General features: G+C 40.0%; 1 protein-coding gene across 1 annotated transcript in view; it reads right to left on the minus strand.

The window, feature by feature from the left end:
* snx9b (sorting nexin 9b) overlaps positions 1–13,389 on the minus strand; it is a 74,642-nt gene that overhangs the window by 25,409 nt on the left and 35,844 nt on the right. Inside the window, exons 6-7 of the mRNA XM_061986970.2 lie at positions 5,541–5,670; positions 2,286–2,370 (exon numbers count right to left, since the gene is read on the minus strand). Of these exons, the coding sequence (XP_061842954.2) occupies positions 2,286–2,370; positions 5,541–5,670 (215 nt within the window). The remainder of the gene's footprint in view (positions 1–2,285; positions 2,371–5,540; positions 5,671–13,389) is intronic.

Consider the following 13,389-nt stretch of genomic DNA (forward strand, 5'->3'; position numbering starts at 1 on the left):
TCTGCCATAGACATGCTAAAGATTAGCATTAGCAATTTTACGTGACCATTTTAAACGCCTCCAAATGTAGTAATTAAAACTAAAATGTATGCATGTGTGTAATAAGTACAATAGTTAAGTTTGTACACTTTGTAGTAGGGAAGCACAAAAAAAAATGTTTAATTTATTTTTAGAATACATTTTAAGAGGTTTTTATTCTTTTTAATGCAACCAGAAGGTTTTCTAACCTGTGACCTGTTTTAAAAAAAAGTTTCATTATGACTATTCTACCAAATACATACCTGCCAACTTTTGAAATCAGAAAAACCTAGTAGCCAGGGTCCAGGGGCCGCAGGCCCCGGTAGGTCCAGGACAAAGTCCTGGTGGGGGGTTCAGGCTTCGCCCCCGACGCAAAATGATTATTAGCATTCAGACAGGTTAAAATGTTGCTAAAACCATCACTTTTCTATCAGTCACAGTGACTTTTCAAAACAAAAATATTACAGCAAAAATCATATGGGTTGATTGACATGTTTATTCTGTAAGCTAACTTCAATAGTTTGAAATTATTTTGACAGTTAATGCCAGTTATCTTGTCAACCTTTCACAAGACTTCAATTTGTTAATTGAAAGTATAAACACTTTTTACAGTAAACAAATGGTAAAACAGTACTAAACAATTCCATAAAAAAAAAAATTGGTGTCATTATTAACTTTCTGTCCAAGCTTGTATAATCTACTGCCTTGTTCAATTGTAAAAAAATATTCTGTGCCTAAAATTCACATTTCTATCACAATTATCATACTGTAAACATGGTAAGCTAACTTCATTAAAATTAATAGTCCTGTCAATAGCATGGAATTACAATTCAAATGTAGTTTTTTTGCAAGCCTTTCAAAAGAATTCAAAATATGAAAAATTAATGAAAATTAATTGAAGCCATCAGACACTTGAAAAGTGGCACATCACATCTCTAATGTAATCATTTGAACTTTTCAACAGAAATAGCACTGCAAAAATATTAAAGACATACTTCTGTATTTTGGTAGTTATGCTGTCAACATTTAACAAGATTTCTTCAACTTGGACTTGAAAGCATAAATAGTATAAACACTTTTAACAGTATAACAGTACTAAACAATTCCAATAGATAACATTGGTGTCATTACCTTTTTGTGGCTAAAATCCGAAAAACGTTGAAAGTTTTCCACTTGTATCGCTAGCAACGGCATTAGACTTGTGTTTTTTTGTCCCAACGTGGTCTTTTACATCGCTAATTCCTCCGTGTCCGATCGAAAAATCTTGTCTGCACAAGGTGCAATTCGTGTAGTTTTCACCCTTTTTGGAACGGATAATTATTCCCGGATAGGCTTTTGAATATTCTTCACGGAATGACTGCAGTTTTCTTTTCGGTTTAAGACTCGTTTGCGATGTTTCTCCGGCTGATTCCATGATCGTTCGCTCGTTTGGAAACAATGGCAACTGGTGCCTCGTGCTTGGCAGCGGTGCTATAAATAGCCTCGCGCATTTTTAAAAAATACTTTTTTTTTAATTAATGAAAAAACGTATTTTTTTATCACTGCAACCGTAACCCGGAATAGGTTGATGAAAACCGTACTAATTACGGGAAAACCGGAGTAGTTGGCAGGTATGCAAATAATACATTGCGAGAATCAGTTTGAATCTAGAATCGTGTTGAATTAAGAACCGATGCGGAGTCGAACCGTCACACCAGGAATCGGAATCGGATCAAATAATTAGGCACCCAAAGAGTCATAACCATCCTTTGTAGGGTTCAACAAAAGAAAACGAAATGGCAAAGACAACTTCCTGGCTATGGCCACATGAGGGAGTCTAAACACTACTGCCATCTAATGTCTTGGAATTGCAACTGCATGCAAAGTTTACCATATAATACTTGCAAATGACACATAGATTAAAAAACAAAACAAGATATAACTAGACAGCTCAGCTCAGTGTTAAATACATTTTAAAAAAAATTTCTTTTTAAACGATTAACATTGATTAACAGATTTGAATCCACACAAAAGTACCAAAAATTGGTACAGATGTGTACCGGTATTGATTCCAAAGTAACGGGAATCGGTACCGTATCGATTCAACTGTGAAAGGTACCCATCCTTACGCTTAGTTTTGAGTGACATCCTTTATCACTGTGTTTTTGTCATGTGCAAAATATTACAACCAGGAACATGCGCCAAGTCAGCACTCAGCAAACTGCACGAAAAAAACTATTGACATCCTGCAATTAAACTATTGACATCCTGCAAATAAAACAACTTACATAAATCGGTAGCTTTTCTTTGCCCTTTGCGATCTGCTTGCAAAGGAGGTACAGTTCAGGACCAGACTTTGAGAACCCTGGAAATCTGAAAATGGAGGGGGAAAAAAAATAGTCAGATGGCCGTAGACCAGTGTTTTTCAACCACTGTGCCGCGGCACACAGGTGTGCCGTGAGATACAGTCTGGTGTGCCGTGGGAGATTATGTAATTTCACCTATATTTTTTGCAAACCAGTAATTATAGTCTGCAAATAAAGTGCCGTTGTTGAGTGTCTGTGCTGGCTAGAGCTCGGCAGAGTAACCATGTAATACTCTTCAGTATCAGTAGGTGGCAGCAGGTAGCTAATCCCTTTGTAAACGTCAAAAACCAAAAATAAACAAAAGGCGAGTGCCCCTAAAAAGGCATTGAAGCTTAGGGATGGCTATGGAAAAGGAAACTAAAACTTAACTGGCTACAAAGTAAACAAAAACAGAATGCTGGACGACAGCAAAGACTTACTGTGGAGCAAAGACGGCGTCCACAAAGTACATCCGGACATGACATGACAATCAACAATGTCCCCACAAAGAAGGATAAAAACAACTGAAATATTCTTGTCTGCTAAAACAAAGTAGATGCGGGAAATATCGCTCAAAGGAAGACATGAAACTGCTACAGGAAAATACCGAAAAAAGAGAAAAAGCCACCAAAATAGGAGCGCAAGACAAAACACTAAAACACTACACACAGGAAAACAGCAAAAAAGTCCAAATAAGTCATGGCGTGAGCTAATTGCTTTGTAGATGTCGGAAACAGCGGGAGGCAGCGTGCAGGTAAAAAGGTGTCTAATGCTTAAACCAAAAATAAACAAAAGGTGAGTGCCCCTAAGAAAAGGCATTGAAGCTTAGGGAAGGCTATGCAGAACGCAACTACAACTGAACTGGTTACAAAGTAAACAAAAACAGAATGCTGGACGACAGCAAAAACTTACAGCGCCTGGAGTAGACGGCGTCCACAAAGTACATCCGTACATGACATGACAATCAACAATGTCCCCACAAAGAAGGATAAAAACAACTGAAATATTCTGGATTGCTAAAAAAAAAAGTAAATGCGGGAAATATCGCTCAAAGGAAGACATGAAGCTGCTACAGGAAAATACCACAAAAAGAGAAAAAGCCACCAAAATAGGAGCGCAAGACAAAACACTAAAACACTACACACAGGAAAACAGCAAAAAAGTCCAAATAAGTCAGGGTGTGATGTGACAGGTGGTGACAGTACACCTACTTTGAGACAAGAGCTATAGTGATGCATGCTTGGTTATGCTTTAAAGTCATATCCAACAATTGCGACAACGACTTTTTACTGTCAACTGAGTTTCGTTTTTTAATGATTTCTGCTGGTGGTGGGCCTCTGGATTTTTTCAACGCAAAAAATGTGCCCTGGCTCAAAAAAGGTTGGAAAAACACTGCCGTAGACGACCAACACGTATGCCACAGGGCAGCCTCCAATTATTATATGTATTTTTCTCGTTGAGTCTTACATACAAAACCCAAAAGCAGTGAAGTTGTCACGTTGTGTAAATGGTAAATAAAAACAGAATACAATGATTTGCTAATCTTTTTCAACTTATATTCAATTGTATAGACTGCAAAGACAAGATACTTAACGTTCTAACTGGTAAACTTTGTTATTTTTTGCAACTATTAGCTCATTTGGAATTTGATGCCTGCGACATGTTTCAAAAAAGCTGGCACAGGTGGCAAAAAAGACTGAGAAAGTTGAGGAATGCTCATCAAACGGTTATTTGGAACATCCCACGGGTGAACAGGCTAATTGGGAACAGGTGGGTGCCATGATTGTGGGGAAAAACAGCTTCCATGAAATGCTCAGTCATTCACAAACAAGGCTGGGGCGAGGGTCACCACTTTGTCAACAAATGCGTGAGCAAATTGTTTAAGAACAACATTTCTCAACCAGCTATTGCAAGGAATTTAGGGATTTCACCATCTACGGTCCGTAATATCATCAAAAGGCTCAGAGAATCTGGAGAAATCACCGCACGTAAGCGATGATATTACGGACCTTCAATCCCTCAGGCGGTACTGCATCAAAAAGTGACATCAGTGTGTAAAGGATATCACCACATGGGCTCAGGAACACTTCAGAAAACCACTGTCAGTAACTACAGTTCATCGCTACATCTGTAAGTGCAAGTTAAAACTCTACTATGCAAAGCGAAAGCCATTAATCAACAACACCCAGAAACGCCGCCGGCTTCGCTGGGCCCGAGCATATCTAAGATGGACTGATGCAAACTGGAAAAGTGTTCTGTGGGCTGACGAGTCCACAATTCAAATTGTTTTTGGAAACTGTGGCCGTCGTGTCCTCCGGACCAAAGAGGAAAAAAAACATCCGGACTGTTATAGGTGCTAAGTGTAAAAGCCAGCATGTGTGATGGTATGGGGGTGTATTAGTGCCCAAGACATGGGTAACTTACACATCTGTGAAGGCACCATTAATGCTGAAAGGTACATACAGGTTTTGGAGCAACATATGTTGCCATCCAAGCAACGTTACCATGGACGCCCCTGCTTATTTCAGCAAGACAATGCCAAGCCACATTCTGCACGTCTTACAACAGCGTGGCTTCATAGTAAAAGAGTGCGGGTACTAGACTGGCCTGCCTGTAGTCCAGACCTGTCTCCCAAGGCTGGGGCGAGGGTCACCACTTTGTCAACAAATGCGTGAGCAAATTGTTTAAGAACAACATTTCTCAACCAGCTATTGCAAGGAATTTAGGGATTTCACCATCTACGCTCCGTAATGTCATCAAAAGGTTCAGCAAATCTGGAGAAATCACTGCACGTAAGCAGCAATGACGAAAACCAACTTTGAACGCCCGTGACCTTCGATCCCTGTGTAAAGGATATCACCACGTGGGCTCAGGAACACTGAAATGTCAGGAATTCCACCCGAAAAGCTTCAAAAATTGGTCTCCTCATTCCTCAAGTGTTTTACACAGTGGTAAAAATGCCCCCGTGCCAACTTTTTTGCAATGTGTTGCTGCCATTAAATTCTAAGTTAATGATTATTTTTGCAAAAAAAAAAAAAGTTTCTCAGTTCCAACGTTAAGTATCTTGTCTTTGCAGTCTATTCAATTGAATATAGGTTGAAAATGATTTGCAAATCATTGTATTCTGTTTTTATTTAACCAACTTCACTGTTTTTGGGTTTTGTACACTAATGATGTTCTCTGCGTAGCAACCCTTACTTGAGTTTCATTGACGCGTGAGCTCCGCCTCGCTGCATGGCCGCGGCATCTCCAGATTCGGACTCTGCGTAGCCCCCGGTGGACTTCATGTCGTCCCACTCGTCGTCCCACTCGTCGTCGTCGGCGGCCCCTGAGGTAAAGACGACAAAAATCATGCGTATGAGTCGTGTTCAACATGTCTACAATAGAAGGACCTTCTCAAATGCGTGTTACAGCACACAAACACTCAACAAAGAAAAAAATCTTAGCTAAATTAGTCAAAACAGGCTTTTTTTTTGCCAACATAGCTGACTAGTTTAACTCCCCACCTTCAACAATTAATCTAACATTTAAATATGGATGTACATAAAACATACCATATTGTCATGAATATGCACATTACAGCCTATGTAGCATAATGATATATACCTTTAAAAAGGTCAATGAAGATGTCACATTTCTAAAGAGCAGAAATTATTTTTTGTACCACAGCTGGTGTGTGTGAGTGACCGGAAAAAAAGCTCTGACTGGCTACGGGAGAAGTTGTTTGGTGTTTGAGTGAGTAAGTGACCATTAAAAAAGCTCTGAATACCTTTAAAAATGTCAATAAAGATGTTTATTCACGCTTCTAAAGAGCAGAAATTATTTTTTTGTACCCCAGCTGGTGTGTGTGAGTGAGTGAGTGACTGGAAAAAAAGCTCTGACTGGCTACAGGAGAAGTTGTTTGGTGTTTGAGTAAGTGACCGTCATTGACCTTTTTAAAGAGGTCAATGAAGATGTTTATTTGCGTTTCTAAAGAGCAGAAATTATTTTTTTGTGCCACAGCTGGTGTATGTGTGTGAGTGAGTGAGTGAGTGACCGGAAAAAAAGCTCTGATTGGCTACGGGAGAAGTTGTTTGGTGTTTGAGTGAGTAGGTGGCCATTAAAAAAAGCTCTGAATACCTTTAAAAACGTCAACGAAGATGTTTATTCGCGTTTCTAAAGAGCAAAATTAATTTTTGGTGCCACAGCTGGTGTGTGTAAGTGAGTGAGTGACCGGAAAAAAAGCTCTGACTGGCTACGGGAGAAGTTGTTTGGTGTGTGAGTGAATGAGTGACCAGAAAAAAAAACTCTGAATACCTTTTAAAAAGGACAATGAAGATGTTTATGTGCGTTTCTAAAGAGCAGAAATTATTTTTTTGTGCCATAGCTGGTGTGTGTGAGTGAGTGAGTGACCGGTAAAAAAGCTCTGACTGGCTACGGGAGAAGTTGTTGGGGGTTTGAGTTAGTGGGTGACCGGAAAAAAAGCTCTGAATACCTTTTAAAGAGGTCAATGAAGATGTTTATGTGCCTTTCTAAAGAGCAGAAATTATTATTTTTTGTACCACAGCTGGTGTGTGTAAGTGAGTGAGTGACCGGAAAAAAAGCTCTGACTGGCTACGGGAGAAGTTGTTTGGTGTGTGAGTGACCGGAAAAAAAGCTCTGAATACCTTTTAAAAAGTTCAATGAAGATGTTTATGTGCCTTTCTAAAGAGCAGAAATAATTTTTTTGTGCCACAGCTGGTGTGTGTGAGTGAGTGAGTGAGTGAGTGAGTGAGTGAGTGAGTGACCGGAAAAAAAGCTCTGACTGGCTACGGGAGAAGTTGTTTGGTGAGTGAGTGAGTGACCTGGAAAAAAGCTCTGAATACCTTTTAAAAAGTTCAATGAAGATGTTTATGTGCCTTTCTAAAGAGCAGAATTTATTTTTTTGTGCCACAGCTGGTGTGTGTGTGTAAGTGAGTGAGTGAGTGAGTGAGTGAGTGACCGGAAAAAAAGCTCTGACTGGCTACGGGAGAAGTTGTTTGGTGAGTGAGTGAGTGACCTGGAAAAAAGCTCTGAATACCTTTTAAAAAGTTCAATGAAGATGTTTATGTGCCTTTCTAAAGAGCAGAATTTATTTTTTTGTGCCACAGCTGGTGTATGTGTGTAAGTGAGTGAGTGACCGGAAAAAAAGCTCTGACTGGCTACGGGAGAAGTTGTTTGGTGTGTGAGTTAGTGAGTGACCGGAAATAAAGCTCTGAATACCTTTTAAAAACGTTAACGAAGATGTTTATTCACGTTTCTAAAGAGCAGAATTAATTTTTGGTGCCACAGCTGGTGTGTGTAAGTGAGTGAGTGACCGAAAAAAAGCTCTGAATACCTTTTATAAAGGTCAATAAAGATGTTTATGTGAGTTTCTAAAGAGCAGAAATTATTATTTGTGCCACAGCTGGTGTGTGTGTGTGTGAGTGAGTGACCGGAAAAAAAGCTTTGACTGGCTACGGGAGAAGTTGTTTGGTGTTTGAGTGAGTGAGTGACCGGAAAAAAAGCTCTGAATAGCTTTAAAAAGGTCTATGAAGATGTTTATTCGCGTTTCTAAAGAGCAGAATTTATTTTTGGTGCCACAGCTGGTGTGTGTAAGTGAGTGAGTGACCGGAAAAAAAGCTCTGACTGGCTACGGGAGAAGTTGTTTGGTGTTTGAGTAAGTGACCGTCATTGACCTTTTTAAAGAGGTCAATGAAGATGTTTATTCGCGTTTCTAAAGAGCAGAAATTATTTTTTTGTGCCATAGCTGGTGTGTGTGAGTGAGTGAGTGACCGGGAAAAAAAGCTCTGACTGGCTACGGGAGAAGTTGTTTTGTGTTTGAGTGAGTAAGTGACCATTAAAAAAGCTCTGAATACCTTTAAAAATGTCAATGAATATGTTTATTCACGCTTCTAAAGAGCAGAAATTATTTTTTTGTACCCCAGCTGGTGTGTGTGAGTGAGTGAGTGAGTGACTGGAAAAAAAGCTCTGACTGGATACAGGAGAAGTTGTTTGGTGTTTGAGTGAGTAAGTGACCGTCATTGACCTTTTTAAAGAGGTCAATGAAGATGTTTATTCGCGTTTCTAAAGAGCAGAAATTATTTTTTTGTGCCACAGCTGGTGTGTGTGAGTGAGTGAGTGACCGGAAAAAAAAGCTCTGATTGGCTACGGGAGAAGTTGTTTGGTGTTTGAGTGAGTAGGTGGCCATTAAAAAAAGCTCTGAATACCTTTAAAAACGTTAACGAAGATGTTTATTCGCGTTTCTAAAGAGCAAAATTAATTTTTGGTGCCACAGCTGGTGTGTGTAAATGAGTGAGTGACCGGAAAAAAAGCTCTGACTGGCTACGGGAGAAGTTGTTTGGTGTGTGTGTGAGTGAGTGAGTGACCGGGAAAAAAAACTCTGAATACCTTTTAAAAAAAACAATGAAGATGTTTATGTGCGTTTCTAAAGAGCAGACATGATTTTTTTTTGTGCCACAGCTGGTGTGTGTGAGTAAGTGAGTGATCGGAAAAAAAGCTCTGACTGGCTACGGGAGAAGTTGTTTGGTGTCTGAGTTAGTGAGTGACCAGAAAAAAAGCTCAGAATACATTTAAAAACGTTAACGAAGATGTTTATTCGCGTTTCTAAAGAGCAGAATTCATTTTTGGTGCCACAGCTGGTGTGTGTGTAAGTGAGTGAGTGACTGGAAGAAAAGCTCTGACTGGCTACGGGAGAAGTTGTTTGGTGTGTGAGTGAGTGAGTGACCAGAAAAAAAGCTCTGAATACCTTTAAAAACGTTAAGAAGATGTTTATTCGCGTTTCTAAAGAGCAGAATAAATTTTTGGTGCCACAGCTGGTGTGTGTAAGTGAGTGAGTGACCGGAAAAAAAGCTCTGAATACCTTTTATAAAGGTCAATAAAGATGTTTATGTGAGTTTCTAAAGAGCAGAAATTATTATTTGTGCCACAGCTGGTGTGTGTGTGTGTGAGTGAGTGACCGGAAAAAAAGCTTTGACTGGCTACGGGAGAAGTTGTTTGGTGTTTGAGTGAGCGAGTGACCGGAAAAAAAAAGCTCTGAATACCTTTAAAAACGTCAACGAAGATGTTGATTCGCCTTTCTAAAGAGCAGAAATTATTTTTTTGTGCCACAGCTGGTGTGTGTGAGTGAGTGAGTGACCTGAAAAAAAGCTCTGATTGGCTTCGGGAGAAGTTGTTTGGTGTTTGAGTGTGTAAGTGACCGTTAAAAAAGCTCTGAGTACCGTTAAAAACGTCAATGAAGATGTTTATGTGCCTTTCTAAAGAGCTGAAATTATTTTTTGTGCCACAGCTGTTTGGTGTTTGAGTGAGCGAGTGACCGGAAAAAAAGCTCTGAATACCTTTAAAAAGGTCAATGAAGATGTTCATGTGCCTTTCTAAAGAGCAGAAATTATTTTTTTGTGCTACAGCTGGTGTGTGTGAGTGGATGACTGACTGGAAGAAAAGCTCTGACTGGCTACGGGAGAAGTTGTTTGGTGTGTGAGTGAGTGAGTGAGTGAGTGACCGGAAAAAAAGCTCTGAATACCTTTTTAAAAAGTTCAATGAATATGTTTATGTGCCTTTCTAAAGAGCAGAATTTATTTTTTTGTGCCACAGCTGGTGTATGTGAGTGAGTGAGTGATCGGGAAAAAAGCTCTGACTGGGTACGGGAGAAGTTGTTTGGTGTGTGAGTTAGTGAGTGACCGGAAAAAACCTCTGAATACCTTTTAAAAACGTTAACGAAGATGTTTATTCACGTTTCTAAAGAGCAGAATAAATTTTTGGTGCCACAGCTGGTGTGTGTAAGTGAGTGAGTGACCGGAAAAAAAGCTCTGAATACCTTTTATAAAGGTCAATAAAGATGTTTATGTGAGTTTCTAAAGAGCAGAAATTATTATTTGTGCCACAGCTGGTGTGTGTGTGTGTGAGTGAGTGACCGGAAAAAAAGCTTTGACTGGCTACGGGAGAAGTTGTTTGGTGTTTGAGTGAGCGAGTGACCGGAAAAAAAAGCTCTGAATACCTTTAAAAACGTCAACGAAGATGTTGATTCGCCTTTCTAAAGAGCAGAAATAATTTTTTTGTGCCACAGCTGGTGTGTGTGAGTGAGTGAGTGACCTGAAAAAAAGCTCTGATTGGCTTTGGGAGAAGTTGTTTGGTGTTTGAGTGTGTAAGTGACCGTTAAAAAAGCTCTGAGTACCTTTTAAAAAGGACAATGAAGATGTTTATGTGCCTTTTCTAAAGAGCAAAATTATTTTTTTGTGCCACAGCTGGTGTGTGTGAGTGAGCGAGAGACTGGAAAAAAAGCTCTGAATACCTTTTAAAAAGGTCAATGAAGATGTTTATGTGCCTTTTCTAAAGAGCAAAATTATTTTTTTGTGCCACAGCTGGTGTGTGTGAATGAGCATATAGTATGTGACTGGGCCGGCACGCTGTTTGTATGGAGGAAAAGCGGACGTGATGACAGGTTGTGGAGGACGCTGAAGGCAGTGCCTTTAAGGCACGCCCCCAATTATGTTGTCTGGGTGGAAGTCGGGAGAATTTCGGGAGAATGGTTGCCCCGGGAGATTTTCGGGATGGGCACTGAAATCGGGGAGTCTCCCGGGGAAATCGGGATGGTTGGCAAATATGAGTATTAGTGGTGAATGTGGTGTATAATACGGGCGGTCCAGCTCTAATGTTAATTTGATATTGCCTCAAGGGCCAAATGAAATTACACGGCGGGCCAGAGTTTGACACCCATACCCTAAAGGGAAACCTTTTTAAATGATAGTCAGATCCATTCTGAAGATGCCTCAGTGATTTTTAAGCTTTGGCCCATAAAACATGTTTACTGAAAAGTATATTTATATATACAGGTAAAAGCCAGTAAATTAGAATATTTTGAAAAACTTGATTTATTTCAGTAATTGCATACAAAAGGTGTAACGTGTACATTATATTTATTCATTGCACACAGACTGATGCATTCAAATGTTTATTTCATTTAATTTTGATGATTTGAAGTGGCAACAAATGAAAATCCAAAATTCCGTGTGTCACAAAATTAGAATATTACTTAAGGCTAATACAAAAAAGGGATTTTTAGAAATGTTGGCCAACTGAAAAGTATGAAAATGAAAAATATGAGCATGTACAATACTCAATACTTGGTTGGAGCTCCTTTTGCCTCAATTACTGCGTTAATGCGGCGTGGCATGGAGTCGATGAGTTTCTGGCACTGCTCAGGTGTTATGAGAGCCCAGGTTGCTCTGATAGTGGCCTTCAACTCTTCTGCGTTTTTGGGTCTGGCATTCTGCATCTTCCTTTTCACAATTCCCCACAGATTTTCTATGGGGCTAAGGTCAGGGGAGTTGGCGGGCCAATTTAGAACAGAAATACCATGGTCCGTAAACCAGGCACGGGTAGATTTTGCGCTGTGTGCAGGCGCCAAGTCCTGTTGGAACTTGAAATCTCCATCTCCATAGAGCAGGTCAGCAGCAGGAAGCATGAAGTGCTCTAAAACTTGCTGGTAGACGGCTGCGTTGACCCTGGATCTCAGGAAACAGAGTGGACCGACACCAGCTGGACTGCTGCTGAGTGGTCCAAAGTCATGTTTTCTGACGAAAGCAAATTTTGCATTTCCTTTGGAAATCGAGGTCCCAGAGTCTGGAGGAAGACAGGAGAGGCACAGGATCCACGTTGCCTGAAGTCTAGTGTAAAGTTTCCACCATCAGTGATGGTTTGGGGTGCCATGTCATCTGCTGGTGTCGGTCCACTCTGTTTCCTGAGATCCAGGGTCAACGCAGCCGTCTACCAGCAAGTTTTAGAGCACTTCATGCTTCCTGCTGCTGACCTGCTCTATGGAGATGGAGATTTCAAGTTCCAACAGGACTTGGCGCCTGCACACAGCGCAAAATCTACCCGTGCCTGGTTTACGGACCATGGTATTTCTGTTCTAAATTGGCCCGCCAACTCCCCTGACCTTAGCCCCATAGAAAATCTGTGGGGTATTGTGAAAAGGAAGATGCAGAATGCCAGACCCAAAAACGCAGAAGAGTTGAAGGCCACTATCAGAGCAACCTGGGCTCTCATAACACCTGAGCAGTGCCAGAAACTCATCGACTCCATGCCACGCCGCATTAACGCAGTAATTGAGGCAAAAGGAGCTCCAACCAAGTATTGAGTATTGTACATGCTCATATTTTTCATTTTCATACTTTTCAGTTGGCCAACATTTCTAAAAATCCCTTTTTTGTATTAGCCTTAAGTAATATTCTAATTTTGTGACACACGGAATTTTGGATTTTCATTTGTTGCCACTTAAAATCATCAAAATTAAATGAAATAAACATTTGAATGCATCAGTCTGTGTGCAATGAATAAATATAATGTACAAGTTACACCTTTTGAATGCAATTACTGAAATAAATCAAGTTTTTCAAAATATTCAAATTTACTGGCTTTTACCTGTGTGTGTGTGTGTGTGTGTGTGTGTGTGTGTGTGTGTGTGTGTGTGTGTGTGTGTGTGTGTGTGTGTGTATGTATATATATATATATATATATATATATATATATATATATATATATATATATATATATATATATATATGAAATACTTGACTTGGTGAATTCTAGCTGTAAATATACTCCTCCCCTTTTAGCCACGCCCCCGTCCCACCCCGACCACGCCCACCCCCACCTCCCGAAATCGGAGGTCTCAAGGTTGGCAAGTATGCCCGGACATCTTGTATGTAATAGAAATGTGTAGGGGGGGTGTATGGTGTGTGGTCATTAAATATGTATTCTGATTTCACAGAAACTGAGCCAAAGTCAGTGAGTCTCAGTTTGAAAAATTAATTAATTGTATCATTTTTCTTTTTAATAAAAAATGAAAAGGGGTCCCACAGACGCGAACACCACACAAGTGTTAATATAAGGGCACGTGCACGCTGTACCTGTGTAATCAATAAGGTAAGGATACGGGTAGATGTCTTTGGAAAGAGAGTAGACATGGAAGGAAAAAAAAAAAAGCCTGTTCATTTAAGAAAAACAAATGGAGAATTTCAAAGGCAAAATGAGGTCAGGAGAAATTGTG

This window comes from Nerophis lumbriciformis, linkage group LG26, assembly GCF_033978685.3.
Source record: "Nerophis lumbriciformis linkage group LG26, RoL_Nlum_v2.1, whole genome shotgun sequence".
In the NCBI taxonomy this organism is placed as follows: Eukaryota; Metazoa; Chordata; class Actinopteri; order Syngnathiformes; family Syngnathidae; genus Nerophis; species Nerophis lumbriciformis.